The sequence below is a fragment of the Cavia porcellus genome, unplaced genomic scaffold, assembly GCF_034190915.1.
Source record: "Cavia porcellus strain 051 isolate PalLab524CR breed Dunkin Hartley unplaced genomic scaffold, mCavPor4.1 scaffold_11, whole genome shotgun sequence".
Taxonomy (NCBI): domain Eukaryota; kingdom Metazoa; phylum Chordata; class Mammalia; order Rodentia; family Caviidae; genus Cavia; species Cavia porcellus.
In genome coordinates, this window is record NW_026947494.1 from 42049684 (window position 1) to 42069988 (window position 20305).

The window sequence follows — 20305 nt, forward strand, 5'->3', positions numbered from 1 at the left end:
AACATAGAAAACTTCAAAAATTGTTGTTGGTGTTTAATATTTATTGAACACCCACAACTGAACCAGGCACTCTACTCTAGCTTGCATTTTAGTAGAACTTTCTGGGAGGAAAAACAGAACTCATTTTGGTTGAAAGTGAAGTTTTTTAACCACTGTAAGGTCAACAAGAATACACATTCCTCAAATATCTCTAGTTGCTTCCCATAACAGTGCCATTTTCTGCTTCGTCCATTAAGAATGGCTATTAACATAATATACTCTGGGAGCTTCTCTCTTTACTCTGTGGAGAGAATGTGTACTTTACACATTCAGCAAAGCCTGACAATAGTTTGGGTTGGAGGAAAATTACCATGTTGGTGCATATTATTAAAGATTCTTTTTTCAGAAAATGTATAACATAATTGGAAATAAATTTATTTGTTTTCAGTGTGCACAATCCCAGTCCTTGTTTTGGTCTCCTGCCTTGGTCTTCCTCAGAACCCAAGGCTGGTGCCTTTGATGAGCTCTATCTGTGGAGGCCAAGTCTATTCTCTGAGATAGACCTAACAGAAAAAAGTAGTCGTAATCACTCTCCCCCATGCCCCAGTCTTCTAGAACTCTACAACAGATCACTTCCCTGGGAAGAGCTGCCCATCCAGTCTCATATCTTCAATGATAATCAGATCTTGAACCCTACTCAATCTAAGACTAAGAATTTCACAACGTGTAGATTAAGCACTTTAAGCCTTATCTACTTCCTACCATCCTTCCTTCCCTTCCCGCTAAATGCTACATGTTTAGCAAGTAACCTAAAAAGTGAGATGTGTTTCTAACTCCTACATTTTCCAGAAAACCTAGTTTCTGTTGCGGAGATTCTGTCATCCCTACTGGACTGGTATTGGTGATCCTGAGTCATGCCATTTATACACAGAAAAAGTTCTGGATAAACATATACCAAAGCATTAATCACTGTTATCTCTTTGTAGTAAGGAAACACTTTTGAGATCTCAATATTCTCCTTAATGTACTATATTTTCCACATGTTCTACAGTAACACATATGACTCTCATAATCAAGTGGGGGAAAGTTTGTTTACGTACTTTCTGTAAAACTTTACTATTATTTTCCGCCTGTGCTCTGGTTCAGAAAGTTCTTTCTTCTGTTTTCCAAATCTATTCTGGTGAAAAAGACCTCTTTTTTCAACAAAGCAACCCAAAATCTAAAGAGAAAATACCTCTCCAAGAAAATATCTTTTAAAGGGCTTTAAAATCTTTTGTAACCTAAAAGAGAAAGGTTTTTAAACTACAGTCTCTCCAGCATAGCAAAAAAAATAATAATAATAATTGATTTCATAGTAATGTAAGCAATTAAGATTTTCATGGCACCATGAGAATTATAAAATCAAATTTTAAATTAAAATTATAAAATTAAAAAGTAAATTAAAATATGCAAAGTTAAAAGTGAATTGAAAACTAGAAATCAAAATCACAAAAAGAGAAAGGCAGGATGTTGAAACTTACGATGTGAACGCAACGTCAATCTGCCTTCAACTGAAGACAAGTTTCCTCATCCACTCACCCCTGCCATGCTTTAGTTGGTAATAGGGAGCTTCTGTCTTATAACTTCAGGGTTTTTACTCTGCTTGGAAAATGTAAATGTGTTTACTGACAAAATTTACTGTTTTGTAAATAGTGCTACAGGTTCTGCAAGCCACTTTACTGTCTTTGAGTACTAAAGTACACTGCAGTGCATCTGAATTTCCTTAGTGAAGTTTACAGGTTGACGTCACCTATTTCTTCATTTCAAAGTCTCTACATATGAATTTAGCTTCAAGCAAAATTTATTTTCAAAAAAAAAAAAAAAAACAATTAGATACCACTTCGCACCTGTGAAAATGGCTGTACCTGAAAAGACATCCAGTAACCAGTATTATTGAGGATATGGAGAAACTGGAGCACTCATACATTGCTGATGGGAACAGAAAATAATATAAACAGTTTCCAAAATACTGTTTGGGAAACAGTTTGACAAGTCCTCAAAACTTTAACACAGAGTAATAACCCTATGTTAAAGAGTTATATATGATCCAGTAATTCCATTTCTAGATATAGACCCAGGAGAAATAAAAACATGATCAAAGACTTGTATCTGAATGTGTATATCAGTATTATTTATAGTAACTAAAAAAGTAGAAACTACCCAATTATCTATCAACTGATTAATAGATAAGCAAAATGTGGTAGATTTATTCAGTGCAAAAAAAATTAATTACCAATACATGCTACAACTAGATAATTTGTTTTTGGAAACAAGAGGCTAAGTGAAAGATACAATACACAGTAATACAAAAGCCCACATGTTGTTTGATCCCATTCATATGAAACAACCAGAAAAAGAAAATTCATAGAAAATGAAAATAGATAAGCACTTGCCAGAGGCAAGAGTAAAGGGAGAATGAGAAGTGATTTGAGTTAAGAGTTTCTTTTTAGGGTGATAAACATGTTCAGGAATTAACTGATGGCAACAGTTGCACAGCTCTGTGAAGATGCTACAAATCAATATATTGTGAAACTTTGAGAGTGAATTTTATGGTATGCAAAGCATCAATAACTTATGATTTTTAAAGTAAATTTTTTTCAAGCTCTGTTCATTAAAATATAGGAAAAATGTTATCCAGTTCCAAGGGGTACCTCTAGAACTCCTCTGCTACCATTCCTCAATTAAAAAAAAAAATTAGGCCTTCTTGATTAAAAAAGAAAGGGGTGTTTGCTTAATGTCTGGGACAACAAAGACATAGTGGTCCGTCTAGAACAATATGTGCCAAAAAGCACAAGATTCCAATATTTTACTTTGAAAACATACAAGAGGAAAATATAATCACTTATTTTACCTTTCAAGGAGCGATCAAATAACCCCATTGGTAAAAATGCATTATATTATCATATATTTCCTTACATGTGATATATTTGTGTCTGTGCATATATGTAACATTTTACATACATAAACTAATATTTGAGCAGAGACCTAAAAGAAATGAAGGAGCAAGACACCCATGCACCTAACATAAAGTTTTCAAGAAAAAAAAAAAAGGAACAAATGCAAAGCTTTTAGTGGCAGAGCATATTCTGAATTCTAGTGAATGTGCAAAGAAATGAAGCAGAATGTAGGTGAGAGGCCACTGGGAAAGTGACTACGAACACTGCCTAAATCTCATAAAAATGATCCGTGTAGATCACCTGAAAATGCGGGCCTTTTTATCTCTATTAACGTATATAATTACTTTCTATCCTCCCCTTGATCGCCTTTTTTATTTAAATGAAGGCACATATGAACGAATGGCACACTTCTATGGGGTACAGAAAACAGCTATTGCTGATTATAGCTTTAGAATTCTTTTCTGCTCTCAAAACAAATTTACCAAGTTGTCATTCCTGTTCTATAACCTTAATAAGCATATGTATGTAATCTGTGCCCTAACTGTATATAGGAAAATCTATGCCATACAGAAAAAACCATACAACCCAGGGGCCTCATTATTTCCTTAAGTCTGATAGATGCACTTCCTCTTAGTGTGGATTCCTCAGAAAACAAAGTGTGAAAGAAAGTTTAAGTGATATTTAAACTCTTTATTGGCACTTGTGATTGAGGAGTGAATAGTAAGGGACAGAAAAAAACACAAAAGAAAGCTGCTGAACAAAGATGCTTTGTTGAGATGGCCACCTTCACTAACTATTTGCTCAACTATACAAAATAACCTAAAATTTTTCTTAGGAACAAAGGAGAAGAAGCATCCATCTATGAGTTCCCAGATTGATGATACCAGATCAGTTGTTCCATAGAATGACCCATCTTGTGATCATCGGTATGGTATAATCTTTTATGCCTGAATTTTCAATAAATGTTAGAGCTAGTATCTCATTAGATTCACACATGTTTAACTAGAATTCATCGAGAGTGAAGTTAATTCTCAGCATCCCATCACAATAGAACACAGCTAAAGCTGATTAGTATCATCACAGTTGTACAATGATTGGCCAATGGATGAAAGTGATGATAGCCTGATCCCTTTATTATGTCACTGTGAAGTTCCCTGTGAAATGAGAAAGTCATCTGATTGCTTTGGAGCTATATAAATACTAATTCCCCATCAGTTATTCCTCTAATGGTTTTTATATCAAGTAGTATTCAATTGTATCCAAAATAATTCACACACTCAATAAGTATTGTTTAATGTATGAATAAATGTCAGAGATAGCTCAGGATGGATTTTTGTCTTCCACTCTCCTTACCTTGACTCCAGGTGTTGGACTCTAACTGGCCTTCTCAACACTGAAATTGGTCTACCTAAAACAAAGATTCCCAAGCAATTGTGTATCCTGAGAAAGTACTTAGGATCCCTTTCATTTATGGTCAAATAAATTTTAAACCTCAAGTTGCTGCCATCCTTTAAATTTAGTGCTTAGAAAATACAAAGAACACATTTTTGATACTAGTTGATAAAACAACAACTTATTCATTTGTTTGTTATTCATCACAAACTATTTTGTGTTTTCATTTGGTCATTCCCAGGCCAAACTGGCCGTTTTCAGTGTGGCCCATAATGAATTTATCAATAAGGGTGAACCTGGAAGTTTAGAGCATTCATTTTTAACTCACACAAGATCCTAAAATCCAAGCCCCTACAGAAACTTTTCCCTCCTCTATTACCTATTACAATCTACTCACTAGATTATACTAGAAACCCAAGTCAGCCTTGCTGTCTCCTTTCTCTTCATCCCTCATATCCAATCCACAGAACATATCGATTTTACCTCTTAATCATTTCTAGACGTAGCCCTTTCAGCAGTATCTTTCCAACTATCTCTGTAGTTCAGTTGTGCAAATATGAAAAAAGGCTCAGGCCATCCCCTACTTACATTCCCATGGATTTCCTCTAGAAAATCAGTAAACCCAAGATTTCGGGAAGAGGTTACACAATGTAGACAATCAACTTTCCCATTCTCAGTTTCCACTCTTCTCAAATTTGGTGGTCATTACTAAACTTTTTTGACTCTTTGAATGATTCATTTCTTACATCCTAGGCTCCACAAATACTCTATTACCATCTCCTCCAAAGCACCACCTTCTCCTAATAACCCATCCTCGCAGGTAAGGCTTCAGATACATGTCACTGCAAGCACATTTGCTCTGACTTTCTTTATCAGAATATAATCATACTTACTTATTTGATGTCTACCTTCTGTCTTATTCTAAAAACTCTTAGAAAACTGTAAGTAACTTTGTCTTGTTTTCTTCTCTAACCCTAGTACAGGGTTTGGAGAATGTAGCAGACATTTTGTACTTGCATACTCAAATTTTATGTACCTCAATTGTAGAGACAGTAGAAATATTATCTTTTAAAGTATTCTTAATTTGTTTAACACATAGTTAAATACAGAGCCGTTTCTTTTTCCATATTATTTCCTGGAAAGCCAAGTTGTAATCCTTTCCTAAAAGCTGTACTGCATATCTTATTCTTTAAAAAAGCATTGTTCTCTTTGTGCTCAGATGTAAGAAGCAGTGATCATAATTAATACTTACCTAAAAAAAATGGGTAGCAAAGCAGTGTCTGGCATGGAATAGATACTCAATACATGGTAGCTATTACTAAAGAAAAACAGTAAACATATACAAGTGTGTGTGTATGCATGTATGTATAGATAGCTCTCTCAAGACAACTATAATGATGGTACGGTTAATTTTGTAAGATTATCTCTTATAAAAAGTCATATACCAGGAAGAACTTTCTAACTAAAGTCCATAAAGCTCTTTAAAAGCAAGTAGTATGCATAAATTTCAACGTCTATAAACTCTTTAAAAATAAATGCAAAACAAATATATGGCTCATATATTTCAATAGCTTCTCAAAGGGACTTGAACAAGAAAAAGAATCACTGCCTAACAATTTCTCCAGGAAATCTGGTGCTCTGGCACAGATGAAAATGTTGACAGTGTGATCATTGTGTCATCTGGCCGGCCAAAGCAATGTTTTCTGTTAAAGCAAAGATTAGAAGTCTTGAAGCCAAAATGATCTCAACTAAATGGTTCTTCTACACTATGTTTCCATCTGCCCAGCATGTGAGCTATTAACACATGCTTCCTGTTGATGATTTTCATATCCTTATTTTCAAGGAAATTGCACTTAGACAGTTCAAAAGAATTACGTATCTAATGTATTGGAAAACCAAATAAATGAAACTCTTATATATACTAACAATTTTATATTGCTAAATAGTGACTATTTATAGGAGGTTAAGCACACATTGACCAAGACTGCCTTTACATCATTTATCTACTAGTGTGTTTCCATTGTATATATTTCTATTCTGGTCCAAAAAATAGCAGGTCTTGCTGTGTGTTGAAATAATTTATTTCAACACTTAATGCATCATCTGTCTCGTATTTCCACATGTTGTGTCATCACCATTTGACCTCAACGCATTGTTAAATATTTAATAGAAGTGTTGGATAAACAATACAAAGTATTGTTTACTTTTGAATGTAACAATTACGTGAAAAAACAAGCCAATATATGCTGCAAAAGATACAAGTTTAGATTGTAGTACTTACCCTTCTGGTGGATGAAAAACAATACAAAGGGAAGGGAATGAGAGGATGAATGAATCAGAGAAAGAGAGCAATGACAATTGAAATGTTATAAATCTCCAAAAACGAAAAATGACAAAAAGTGACTATCACCAAAATGCTGGCTTAATGGAAAATTCGTCCTTCCATCTCTAAAAACTTAAGCATCATAATGAATTGTTTTGAGTAGGAGTCTATTTACATGAAAATGATGAAGAGTTAATATTCAGGGGCTGGGGATTTAGCTCAGCGGCATAAGCACCTGCCTTGCAAGCAGGCGGTCGTGAGTTCGATCCTCGGTACCGATAAAAATGAAAAAGACAAAAAAAAAAAAAAAAGAGTTAAAATTCAATAAAATACAAACCAATAGAGGCTCATTTTTAGCACTTGATAAGTACAAATCTCTTCATGATGAATTAGTCACTGAAAAGATTAACTATGGTATAAAATGATCCTACAAAAATGCATACAAGAGATTTTGATGAGTTAATGTATCATTGTTAGAAACTGCTCAATACATTCTTTTTGACTGACCATAGACAATCAGCCTGTGGTAGAATAAAGACAAGTATCAGCCTGCATGGCTAAATTTTTATAGCACATTGAATTCCTTTGAGATACAGAGGTGAAAACTGCACTTAGTAATATCTTACTTCCACATATTTTTCATTGACAGCGAAAACACAAAATGAACCCAAAAACCACAGTTCTGAGTAAGTAAAGAAAAATGTAAGTAAGTATAAGATATACTATGTTCATGATTTTGAAGATTTAATATTATTAAAATGTCAGTTCTCTTTAAATTATGTCACAATCTGGGGCTGGGGATTTAGCTCAGTGGCATAAGCGCCTGCCTTGCAAGTGTGTGGTCGTGAGTTTGATCCCTGGTACTGATAAAAACGAAAAAGACAAAAAAAAATTATGTCATAATCATAATATCATCAAGCTATTTTTGTAGAAAGAATCAGATTCTAGATGTTGTATGGAAAAGTAACTAAAATAATAAAAGTGACCTTGAAAAAATACAAAGTTGAAGAAATTATACTTCCTGATTTCATAAATTACTGTAAAGACAGTGTGTTACTAGAGAATAAACAAATATTTTAAATCAATAGAACATATCAGGTCCCAGATACAGAGCTTATTAATGCCATCTGATATTTTTAACTAGGTGTAAAAGCAAAATGCAAAATAGGTTTGCAAAAAATTTGCCTCCAAAAATTAGCTCATTCTGCTCCTATAAAAAAAAATACTATACACTGAGTAAGTTATAAACAACAGAAATATATTGTTGATAATTCTGATCACTAGGAACTCCAAAAACCATAAGCAGATTTGGTATTTGGTAAGGCTCACTCTGCTTCAAAGACAGTGCCTTACTACCGTGTCACATGTGGCAGAACCGTGAAAGGTAAAAGTCGTAAGATCTTTCCTTGTAGCCCTTTTTTACAGGTCTAACCCTATCCACAAAGACAGTGCCTTTAGGGCCTAATCATCTCCCAAGGACCCCACACCTTAAAACTATCACCTTGAGGATTAAGTACTAACACAGGAATTACGGAAGTGACACATGCATTTACATCACAGCTATGACTAACTGAAAAATTTACAGGACAATGCAACAGGATATTTAAGTCACATCTAACTGCCTTGTGAACTTTGGATCTATCATAAACGTGATATTTTACTTCTTAAGTGAATTGGCCATCAGAAATGAGACGCAATTGGCATCAATTTTTCTAAAATGAAGTGACAACATGATGGATGATCTAACAACTACTGATGACAATAATAAGTAAGAAGAAAACAGAACAGAACTAAGTGTTCAAGTGACAACTACTCTATGAAAAACTAAGCCAAGGTTTCCAAACTAAAATACACAAAAGTAACTACAGCATACCAACTTACCGTTAGTCAGTGAATAATTCAGGAAAGTGGCTCTTCTTTGATTGACACATTGTTTGGAATATAAAGTAAAGAAACAGAACAGCAAACACTGACTTGCTCTCCTTACACTTTCCATGTAATATAAAGTGTAAATGGAATCAGGGTAAAAAGTACAAAAGGTCACATATTGATATTTTCAGACACAGCCAAATACATGAATCATTTGTAGTGTCAAAGTGACCTGAAATAATTTAGAACTTTCTCAATCCAGTATAACATTCTTTTCCTGAGGCACAATTTGAATTGTTTACTAAGGTTTATTTTAAAGACTTAATGATACTGAATTGACTATCTTACCATAGCTGGTTTAAGTGACTTTGTGGTACAAGTCTTACGTGATTTCTGGAAACTCAACTTATTTCTAAAATAGGAAGGGAAAATAAAGGCAAGAAGAATGTTACATAAAATGGATAGCATCAAAAAGAAAAAGCTGCCCATGACTGACTGACATTATGTAATAACAAAGTAACACTGAAAAAAGTTCAAGCAATGAATTGTTATTTTATTTTATTAAAAACATATTTTATGAATTTTAAAGAGACCTAACTTCTTTGCATATCTTGGATAAACATTGCCTGTATGTACTCACATTTCTTAACTTTTTAGTTCTGCGATAATTCAGCCAGTACAGAACTATTACCCTCCACCCCGCCTCCCCCAATCAAATCTTTATTCTGGCCTACGAAATTGCACAACTCCAAAGATCATGCCGCATTAAGTAACTGTTTTTGTACCTAGAAGACAAAAGCTGATTTTAAAATCATTTCAGCCTATTTCTCAAAGCTTGAATATTGTTGTTTAACCAAAATTGGTTATTTGCATTCGGAAAATGATTCATTTTGCAAAACACCTAACTTAAAAAACCGTTTGATATTTAAACAAAATCTAAAAGTTATCCATTCATGACTTCCAAACATTCCACATATAATATCATCTCTCTGCTTATATTCTCTTTTTAGGGACAGAAAGCTAACCAGGTCAGTTCTGTTCTTATACAACAATTTTACATGTGCTCAATATCTACTTTGGGAACTAGCTTGAATCATTTACTAAACTCTAATATTTTAAATTTATAAACTTCAGAAGGAAGATAGCTTTTGAAGCTGACAAAAACAATGAGAGAACAGTAGTCTTTTTGTATGCTGCTCAGAAATTCAGTTACAAAGTGGTCCTATTGTGTTTCTCATAATTTACATTTACTTTTTGGCAGAACAGAGAGGAAAAAAATAAGAAGTCAAACTTGGAAGCATACAACAAAAATGAAAGATGACATTTTTATTTTAAAATGTCCCCTTGACATTTCAATATCTACCAACCCAATATTTAACATTTATAAAGATAAAACAGTAAAAAAGACACAGCAGCTGTTTCTCTGCAACGTCACTGAACAGGTGTAGTCCACTCTGCCACAGAAGTTGTATAGGTCTCTTCCTGATATCTACAAGAGTCCCTTTTAGGGACTCTTTCTGCTCTAGGTCTCATTGCCTCTGTCATGACCAGAAAATAACCTGGGATATCAAGAGTCCTGATGACTGATCTATGTAGATTCGAAGCAGACATTTTCCCAAACAGATCAATACTATCCAAGGTGCAGCTGGAAAACAGGATGGGCTTGTCTCATTAAACAAACACCACACTGCTTATTCACAAGGGCAAAAGCAACATGGCATTTGTGTTTTCCACAGTATGTTTGTCAGTGACCTCAACCCTGACCTGCAGGGCCTCTCTCTTAAGGGCACGAAGTGATCATGTTTTGGGTCTTCATCTGGTACCAAAGAATTCACATAAGTTGTGGATTTTTTTGTAGTGAGAGCTACATGCTCTGCTTTGGCATAGCCAAGATGCCAAAGCAACTAGTCAGTGCCAAAGCAGCAGTCAATGAAGTCAATCTAGCCAAATAACTACTCTGAATATTTGATATTAGATTCTAAAAATAGAAAAAGAATATTTTTTACCCAGTCATTTTAGAATTTGGAATTGTGAGGCTATAATTATTAAATTAATTCAGAAAGTTCTTATATTATCTTTTTGAAAGTAATTATCTCCATACCCTGAATACTTTTGCTCAAATACCTTGATAAATATTGTTTGATTAGCTCTCCCAAATTTGGCCACAAATAACCTCCCCTCAAAAAAATATTTGTGTATACTTGTATGATCCTTTTATATCAACAGATAGTAGGTGCATAGACAAAATAAAGATTTAAATCTAATAACATACAAAGTACATCACTATTTTCCTCACAGGTTTTTAAAAAGGAAAAATTATAGTCTTAAAAAAAACAATCTTCCCCAAAAAGTACTGAGAATATAAACCATGAAGATAGTCAAGACGACTTCATATATAACTGGAAATGAATAAATATAAACATTTTGCATAATCCTAGGATTAAAAAAAACTAAGAAAAGATCCCTGCCACCAGTGGCTACTTCCGATTCAGGGTCAAAAAGAGTATTTAAACTGGAGACACAGATAAAATATTGTAACTATGTTGTAATCTTCAATGCTGTAATGGTCATTAGTAGCCGTAACATTCAATCATCTACCATCTAAGATCTTTTATGAATTTAAAATGTTTATCTTTCAACCCTGAACATATGGTTTGATAAATCTAGCTAAAACAGAAGCAATGTCTTTTGCTGCCAAGAAAAAACAAATTTGTATGGGGGAAAAAAAAAAAAGCAAAAATAATTGCTGGCGTTCCCCTTCCCATTAAGTAAGTTTTCCAGGGGTGGGGGAGAGCTTTGAAGGGAAGAAAACAAACTTTCCCTGCAGCACCTCACTGTATAGACATTATATCCATCTCTGAATAAAGAAGAAATACATTCAACTCTGGAACTCTGCCATTGAGTGGCGTCTCCTGCAAAGGGGACAGTTTGCTATTAATTGTTAATGTCGTCTGCCATTAGAGGGCACTAAACAACTCTACATTAATGCTTTGGAGGAAGGAGAGAAAGGGAGACGGGAAAAGAAAGAGGGGTGGGAGGGAGGAAAGGGAGGGAGAGTACGGGCAGAGTGGGACAGAAGGAGGGAAGAGAGACCTCGATGAGTAGCGGAGGGAGAGACGAGGGAAGGTGCGGGAGGCCTCGAGGGACAGAGAGGAGAGGAGGGAGACAGACAGAGACAAAACGGAGCTGGAAAGATTAAGGAGGATGTAGAGCCCCCAGAGCCGTCTGAAGTAAGCAAAAAGCCAGTCTCCCCCGGGCCGCCGGGCCCCTCCCTCTCGTCCTCACGACGGTAATTATAAAGCGAAAAGCGGCGGCGAGGTCACCCGTTTTTACCAGCCTGCTGCACCGAATGCGCGCGGTGCAGGTGCGGCGGCCGCGGGGCTTTGTGATTCATGCCCACTTTCAAAGGGGGGCTTGGGCCCGTCTGAGAGGCACCCAAACAACTGTCTTCTAATATTAGCACGGCTGTATTTCGGGATCTATTATAGTCTGTCCAGACAGATCCCATTGTAATGGGATCTTTTATTAAAAGATTAGCACTATCTCCTGCAGTTGGTGGAAAAAAATCTGTTATCACTGAGTTATTTGCAGTTGTGGAGAGGGTGGGAGGGGGGCTGCTGGAAGGTGGGGGTGGGAGGGAGAGAGGAAGACTGGGGGAGGGTCTGGAGGGGGAGGGGAGGGGTGAAGAGGGGAGGATTTGAAATTCGTAGGCGAACAAATCCCAGTGACCTGCAAATGTCCAAGAATTTCGTCTGCATACTTCTCTGTCTGTTGTCGTTCGGGCTTCAGAAGCGAAAAGAACAGAAATTAAAAAGGCAGCTTTGGAATAAACAATATAGCATTTTCCGTGAAGTAATCGTTTTTATATAAAAGGAAATATCGCCTCCTCGGTTTCATTCAGCGGTGCCAAAAATGTTATAAATGAGAGACCCGCCAACTTTCAGCGAAGAATGCCAGGCACTGTACTTAATAAACTGAGGCTACAGAAGTTCATTATCGATGTTGCAATCCTTTTTTATTCCAGAGACAGACAGACAGAGACAGAGAGAGACAGATCGAGAGATAGAGAGAGAAGAGGGAGGAGAGGAGACTGGCAGAGACAAGGGACACTGGACAGAAACTCGGGAGTCTGCGAGCCGGGGGAGGGGGCAGACCGCCTACGTTGGCGCCCCCGCTCCGGGCTCCAACTCCAGACGCCGCGAAGTGAAAGGGGAGAAAAGAAAGGGAGAGGGCGAGACTGAGGGGGGTGGGGGCGAGGCGTTAAACATTTTTGTTTGCTGTTGACTCGTCCAGACGGAGGGCCAAGTCTCCGACCGCTCCGCCAGGTTGCACGGTGTCGGGGCCGGCGATCTCGGCTGCAACTCTGGGCAGGGGGTGGGCGCAAGTGAGGCACGCGCAGACCCAGACACAAAACCTGGCGGGGTCCCGCGCCCAGACAGCCGAGCCTGCGACAGCCGCGAGGCCGGCGCGTTCCGCCCCGACCTGGGCTACATAGAGCTCAGCCTCTCGGGGCTCTCCGGGCGTTTGCAAACTGTCTTTGGATCCCGGGAGCGGTGGAGCAGCAGTGCGGGCACAAACCCCCAACCCCCGCCCCCCGCCCCGCCGTCTCCAGCGCCCCCACAGCGTCCTCCCTACACACATGCACATGCACACGCACACGCACACGCACACCACCGCGGGCGCGCCAGCGTTGCCTGCGAGCGGCAGCGTGCAGGACTGAAGTGGGTGTTCTTCCCCACTCCCCACCCCCGACGCGTCGCCCCCACCCCTCACGCCCGCCCCTGTCGCCTTCCCCCTCCCTCCCGCTCCTACGCAAATAAGAAGTCGGCGATTCCCTTGCAGCCGCTTTGATTTCGGGCACCTCCGACAGATAATTGGGAAGGGTTTCCAGAAGGTGGGAAATGTCACCTGATTCACACTGAACTTTTAAAAGCTCCCCACCCCCAAGGAGCCGCGCACAACCTCGCTCGAGGCCGCCCTCCCATAGCCCCACACACTGGGAGACCGCCCACCGCAAACCGCGGAGACCCCCGTCTAGATTTAAGGCGCGGCTGCGCCCGGCTTCTGACGTCCATTGAATCGCGCGGGCGGCCGGCGGCGAGCGCGGGGCTGCACCGGGATCGCTGCGCCCTCCGCCGCTCGCCTCTGCGACGCGCGCCGCTCGCCCGAACCAACGCCGGCTCCCCGCGCCGCCGCGCTCCCTCGCCCTGCGCCTGCCCTCAGGATGGTCCGCGCCAGGCACCAGCCCGGCGGGCTTTGCCTCCTCCTGCTGCTGCTCTGCCAGTTCATGGAGGACCGCAGCGCCCAGGGTGAGTGAGGGGGGATGCTCCGGGGAGGCTGGGATAGGAGCTGGGCTCGCTACTTTTCTGTGCTGTCTGTTCTGACCATCGCTGCTCAAGGAAGATGTTGGACCAACTTGGCGACGCCGGGATGGAGAAGAGTGGGAAAACTGAGGGCAGTGACACTGTACAACTGGGAACGAAGTTTGGAGCTCGGTTATCCTTAAAAAGCAAAAAGGGAAACCTGGAGTCTCGCTCGATAGTTAGGGTTAGATGCTCCAAGTTCTGGCCGTGATGACTTTAGATGTCTCCCCTGGTTGGCTCTCAAGCAGAAGAGCATCAGTAGCCTGGAGATTTCAGTCGGGCCGTTTGCAATCTACCTAGCTCTCCAGCATCTTTTGGAGACTTAAAAAAAAAAGAAAGAAAGAAAGAAAAAACCCCAGCTGGGGAGGGAGAGAGATGCTGCATTTTCTTGGGTGGCTGGGGGACGTGTTTCAGAAACTTTGCCCAAACTTGGAAATGTGGGTGCTGAAAATTTTTAAAGCAAGTAGCTTTCTTTTTGCTTAGTGGATGCTTTTTGCAACTCCCTCCCCCATCCGTGCAAAAAAGGAAAAAAGAAAAAGATGTGTTTTGAGTACTTTAGAATTTTTCCCCTTTCTCTTATTCCTCTGTAAACTTTCTGTGAGTAGCCCACAACTGATTTAGATTGTAAAATGGGTTAAGAGCAACACTCTGAAGTTTATCTTTTAAAACCGGATTTATTTTATTTCATTGTATCTTTGGACATATTTTTTCAAAAGAATGACTATGGAAACTTGCGTTCCAGTTATTGTTAAAGTCACATCGGTGAGTCATGAGAAGTCTTCCTGCCCCAAGTCCGAACATTAAAAGGGGGGGAGGAAGAAGGAATTATTTTAAAAGATATCTTGGTAGGCATAGGTTTAGGTAGATACAATCATAAAATGGTAGACACCTACCCCCTTTACCTACTTTAGCGTGGTTATTTTTGTGCCTTGTGAACTGCCCTTCGAAGCACTGCCCCTCGCAGTCTACCCGGTGCTGCGCTGGGTTACCCGCCTTTCGGGGCGCGGCGCTGCCTGGGTGCCGGGGACGTGGGCGCCAGGGAAAGCAGCCCTCAGAGATTTCGAAAGATCTCGGTGACTGCGGGCGTGCTCCGGGTCTGGCGGATTGCAAAACGGGCCCGTCCGGCGGGCTGCGCCTCCAGCAGGGTAGTTCCAGGCTGGGCCGGTTGCCTTTTTTTTTTTTTTTTTTTTTTTTTTTTTTTTTTTTTGCTTTCATTTTTCACAAGTGCCTTTTGCTTGATCTGTTCCTGGGCGGGGTGTGTGTGTGTGTGTGTGTGTGTTTTACTCTCCTCTTTCTCTCTCTCCTTTTCCTACTTTCTTAACCCCTGTCACAAATAATTCCCCTGCCGCCTACATGAAACCAACATGTAAAAACATCCGTCGCATCCTGTTTTTGTCAGGTTCTTTAATCTGCTCTTCGAGTCGCTGCAGGTTATGAAATGGGACGCATAAAAGTAAACAGTCTAGTAAAAGTCAATGCAAACTGCACGTGTTGTGTCTGGGTCACTGGTAACTGACATCGATACGGCTAGGGCGCTCTGGCTTCTCCCTCTCGCCCTCCCTCCCACTCGCCCACCTCAGTGATCAGGCTCCCCCGCCTTTCCCACTTCTCCACCCCCTTCCATTTATTTCCTGCTTTGCTTCTCCTTTATTCCCTCTTCCCTTCCTCCACGCTCACCCCCTCTCCATCCCCACAGTGTCTCCTTTGCTCCTTCTGACTGCCTTCCTCCCCCTACTCCCCTACTGAGTCTCTCTCTCTCTCTCTCTCTCTCTCTCTCTCTCTCTCTCTCTGTCTCTCTCTCTCTCCTCTCGTTTACCTCTCCACTGCTGTCTCTTCACAGCTGGGAATTGCTGGCTCCGCCAAGCGAAGAATGGCCGCTGCCAGGTCCTGTACAAGACAGAACTGAGCAAGGAGGAGTGCTGCAGCACTGGACGCTTGACCACCTCCTGGACCGAGGAGGATGTGAGTGACAACACACTGTTTAAGTGGATGATTTTCAGTGGGGGCGCACCCAACTGCATCCCGTGTAGAGGTAAGACTCTTACCCCTCCATCTTACACCCTCAGTAGAGGGCGTCTAACCCTCTTATTCCTCACTTAACTAGCTGGGGTTTGGGAGTAGGAGAGCTTTTGTTAGTGGGCTCAACCATCTATCCTCCAACCCTAGTTAGCTGGGTAGAAACCAGCTTTTAGAGCTGTGGGCAAAACAAAGTGTGCAGTGGTCCCCGAACTTCTTAACTAATTGCAGTGGTAAAGCCAGCCAACTTGTGCTGTTTGAGATAGATTTGGGTGTGGGGGAGATTCCCCAGCCCCACCCCTAAGCCACCTCCTAGTCTTCTAAGAGAGAGCTGTGGGTCCCTGCAGTCAGAACTCAGGGCTGCAGGATTGCACAAGGCGCCCAAACCCTCCTGGCTGACCTGCGGACTGCTGGGCCCTGGTTTCAAACCTTGTATCTCTCCAACTCCTAGAAACGTGTGAGAACGTGGACTGTGGACCAGGGAAAAAATGCCGAATGAACAAGAAGAACAAACCACGCTGTGTCTGCGCTCCAGACTGTTCGAACATCACCTGGAGGGGTCCGGTCTGTGGGCTGGATGGGAGAACCTACCGCAACGAATGTGCACTTCTCAAAGCCAGATGTAGAGAGCAGCCAGAGCTGGAAGTACAGTACCAGGGCAGATGTAAAAGTAGGTCCCACTCTTGAGCAAGAACCCACTTTTGCCTCCTCTAGCTTTTTTTTTTTTCTCTCTGAGATACGATAGTCAACACAAGAGCTTAATGATAATAGTAACACCAAATAAAAGAACCTTTTTTTAACTTTTAAAGACTCGAGTAGAGTTCTGAAAGGAACCAACCCAGAGTCACAGATTTTTTTTTTTTTTTTAACCCCAGGGCTCTTATACAGTATCTTTTACAAAATAGATGCTTTGGTTTTTCATGATTTCCTTGATACTCTCACATGCTTGCTCTGCATGGCCTATTGAGGAGTGTTCCCCTCTTTTTTTCAGAGACCTGTCGGGATGTTTTCTGTCCAGGCAGCTCCACATGCGTGGTGGACCAGACCAATAATGCCTACTGTGTGACATGTAATCGGATTTGCCCAGAACCCACCTCTTCTGAACAGTATCTCTGCGGGAATGACGGAGTGACATATTCCAGTGCCTGCCACCTGAGAAAGGCCACCTGCCTGCTGGGCAGATCGATTGGATTAGCCTATGAGGGAAAGTGTATCAGTAGGTATTCTGGATTGAGAGAGGAAAAAGAGATAACAAAGGATTGAAAAGGCTAGTTCTAGTACTAAAACTGTGGAGTTAATCAAAGACTAAAGCCCCCAGTCTTCTCACATGAGCTGTTTCACTAAAAGGAGAATGCTCTCCAGTTTGGGTAAACTGTTATGACCACAGAATTCCTCATGGAAACCCGTTGTCTTCTGGAAGCATTGACATACATACTCAAATCCCAGGAAGAATCAGGAAACAATATTCTATCTCAGAAAATTTAGAACTCACACAATTTTACACATTTTTTAAAAGTGTCAGACTAGCTAGAAGCAAAAAATAATTACTTAACAGTTCCTAAAATCTGTTATCAGGGACCAGTAATTGGTGGAATTTTTTTTTTCTTTGAAAGATACTGTTTTGTAGGAAATAATCAGATGCATATTTAACTCAAGGGTACCATGAAATCCTGCTCCAAAATATGCTGTTTTCCTGTACTACTGTAGAATGTAAGAAGAAACTGGAGAGTGTGCGTGTGTATGTATGTGTGTTTGAATATTTAATCAAATGTTTTTACATGACGTCTTCATTACTCCATTGTAAATAATAAAATATAAATTATGTGTTTGTATTTATTAGTAGAGAACTAAACAAAAGGACAAGAGGGGGAAATGGAGCAATCAGTTCACTTATCACAGATGTATTATATCCTAGAAGCAAACTCCTGTGAAGATATCCAGTGCAGTGGTGGAAAAAAATGTTTATGGGATTTCAAGGTTGGCAGAGGCCGGTGTTCTCTCTGTGATGAGCTGTGCCCTGACAGTCATTCGGATGAGCCTGTCTGTGCCAGTGACAATGCCACTTATGCCAGCGAATGTGCCATGAAGGAAGCTGCCTGCTCCTCAGGTGTGCTATTGGAAGTAAAGCACTCCGGATCTTGCAACTGTAAGTGTGATTTTTAACTCTGCTGCAATTTAAGGCTTTCCCAAGCAAGCCCTAGAAAATGGACACTTAAAAAGCACGCAATCCTCCCCATGCAAGCCCGTTTCATTTAAGTAACATAGCGGCTATATTTCACCATCAAGTCAGTGATTCACAGAAAAATTCTCTGCAATGTTTCCCAGCTTTTAGGACTTAATTGGTGATCGATCCATTGGGTTACCTCTAAAACGCCGGTATCTGGTTGTTTACCCCTAATTCATTTGCTTTAGTAATGTGCTTTGCTGTTTGCTTTATTAACACTTGAATCTAAACTAACTTCTTCAAAAGTCTTTTCCCCAAAGACAGCTTTATATATTATCACATATGGGCTGCTGCTTTTTTGCAGTTGCCTGTACTAACTGAATTAAGGACCCAAAGCAGTTATACCTAGAACACAAGAGCGCTTTTTATCTAATTTCAGGAATCTGCCCGTAAAACCTGAGCCATTGATTCTTCAGAACTTTCTGCAATTTTTTTGACTTCATATATTATGTTTTTTAATTTAAACTTATTACCTAACAGCAGATGCCAAAAACAAACAAATAAAAGCATCTCACTGCAAGTTACATAAAAATGCAGCGCTGTAATATGGCTATATGAGAGGGCTTTGAAAACATACACTGAGCTGCTTCTGCGCTGTTGTTGTCCATATTTAAACAACAGCTCCCCTGTATTCCCCCATCTAGCCATTTCGGAAGACACCGAGGAAGAAGATGATGATGAAGACCAGGACTACAGCTTTCCTATATCTTCCATTCTAGAGTGGTAAACCTTCCACCAGTGTTCATGTTCACACAGGTTTTGAGGGGAAAAAAAAAAAAGAAAAGAGAAAAAGAAAAAATATATTGTCCATACTGTAAATAAGTGTATGCTTATTTATTTGGGGGGAAAACTATACATTAAGGACCTTTGTCCTAAAGCTCTCTCCCAGGCCACCCTGTAACTCATTGGGCACGGAGAGGCAGTCATTGTGAGGTCTACTGGATGAGGCCAATAGTTGAAACTTGTAGACATTTATTTATACTGTGTCATGTTTTATAATTTATACATAAAATGTCTGGTTGACTGTACACCTTGTTTTTGAAGAAATTTATTCGTGAAAGGAAGCGCAGTTGTTATTTATTGTGAGGTCTCTTGCTTGTAAAGTAAAAGCTTTTTTTCTCCCCATTTAAGTCCATTCCTTGCTGTCCATTCACTCATCTGTCTCCCTTTCACTGTTATTAGATTCTTTTCCACTTTTAACAAACTTGCATGTTCGTTTCTGTCATGTTTATTTATTGGATTCTCTGCTGCCTGATCTGTACATACATGATCCCTCGGGTTTTGTTTACAAGGAATCTTGACTGACCAAAAGGCATTATAACTCTGACTCAAATGCAAGGTACAGAGGACATGCATCTTTGAGGAAACTCCTGCTTCATTTCTCTTAAGCTGATGAGGCCATTTGTGGAGAAGGTGTGGGAGCAGGGTTAGAATTCTAATAATGTACTTTCAAGATGTTTCAGATCCAAAGAAATGGAGTGATGTGGGTGTCTGGAGACTAAAAGAAAGACAAAGGCTACACACTTAACCTTTTATTAGGTGTTTCCTTTAAGCTAGTCAGCTGTACCTTTTAAATTCTTTTTCAACCAACATGTCACTAAAAGTTCTATCAAAGGCTTTATCAGTTCAAGTTTCTTGCTTTTCATAATACTTTTTTCTGATGCAATTTTATATTTTCAAACATGGCAAGTTAAATATAAATTCATTTAAATATATAGTTTTGTACTTTTCTACCATGTAAATGTGCAATGTATATAAAAGTTATAATGTGTATTTGTAAATAAATGATGAGTGAAAAATAAAAAATTTTAAAAAGCCAATAGTCCTTTTTTTGATGGAGAAGAAATTGTCTGGATTTTGAAATAAACCTATATATGGTACATTTCCTGAAGTATACAGTTATCACTGCAATTAAATGTCCAGGATAGTAAGAGCTCCATAGCGAGGTAAATTATAAATTACTTTAGTGAAGATTGAAAAATAAAGGCCCAGCAACCCCTTGAGAGAAGTGACATGTATATGGCACTAGCCATAGAAAAAACAGATGTAGATGTGAATTCCTCTAGACAACACCAAGCCTGTTTCCCTTTGAAAGCACTCTTAGCTGTCCTTGTTGACGCAACCAGGGCTCCCTATAACAACCTGTCCTCATCCAAATGAAGTGGGTATCAAATCATTACCAAATCAACATGTGTCACAAGAA

The 20305-nt window shown here is 39.8% G+C and overlaps 1 protein-coding gene across 3 annotated transcripts; it reads left to right on the forward strand.

The window, feature by feature from the left end:
* The first annotated feature begins 13338 nt into the window (after positions 1–13338).
* On the forward strand, positions 13339–19922 carry Fst (follistatin). Of its 3 annotated transcripts, none has more exons than XM_003470187.4 (6): positions 13339–13808; positions 15703–15894; positions 16330–16548; positions 16870–17094; positions 17797–18024; positions 18747–19922. In XM_003470187.4, exons 1-6 carry the CDS (start codon positions 13724–13726, stop codon positions 18827–18829), a joined length of 1032 nt encoding a protein of 343 aa, XP_003470235.1. In that variant the 5' UTR covers positions 13339–13723; the 3' UTR covers positions 18830–19922. The 3 variants fall into 3 exon arrangements, with proteins under 3 accessions (XP_003470235.1, XP_013008379.1, XP_005003834.1); XM_013152925.3 differs by lacking the exon at positions 18747–19922 and adding an exon at positions 18482–18740 and having other exon boundaries at positions 17794–18024; XM_005003777.4 differs by having other exon boundaries at positions 13342–13808; positions 17794–18024.
* The last annotated feature ends 383 nt before the right edge of the window (positions 19923–20305 follow it).

Bases quoted from the DNA above. Each gene is read 5' to 3' on its own strand.
- Fst (XM_005003777.4), top strand. From the start codon at position 13,724: ATGGTCCGCGCCAGGCACCAGCCCGGCGGGCTTTGCCTCCTCCTGCTG. The intron at 15,895-16,329 runs GTAAGACTCTTA...TCCAACTCCTAG, and splicing joins CAACTGCATCCCGTGTAGAG to AAACGTGTGAGAACGTGGAC. The intron at 17,095-17,793 runs GTAGGTATTCTG...ATTATATCCTAG, and splicing joins CTATGAGGGAAAGTGTATCA to AAGCAAACTCCTGTGAAGAT.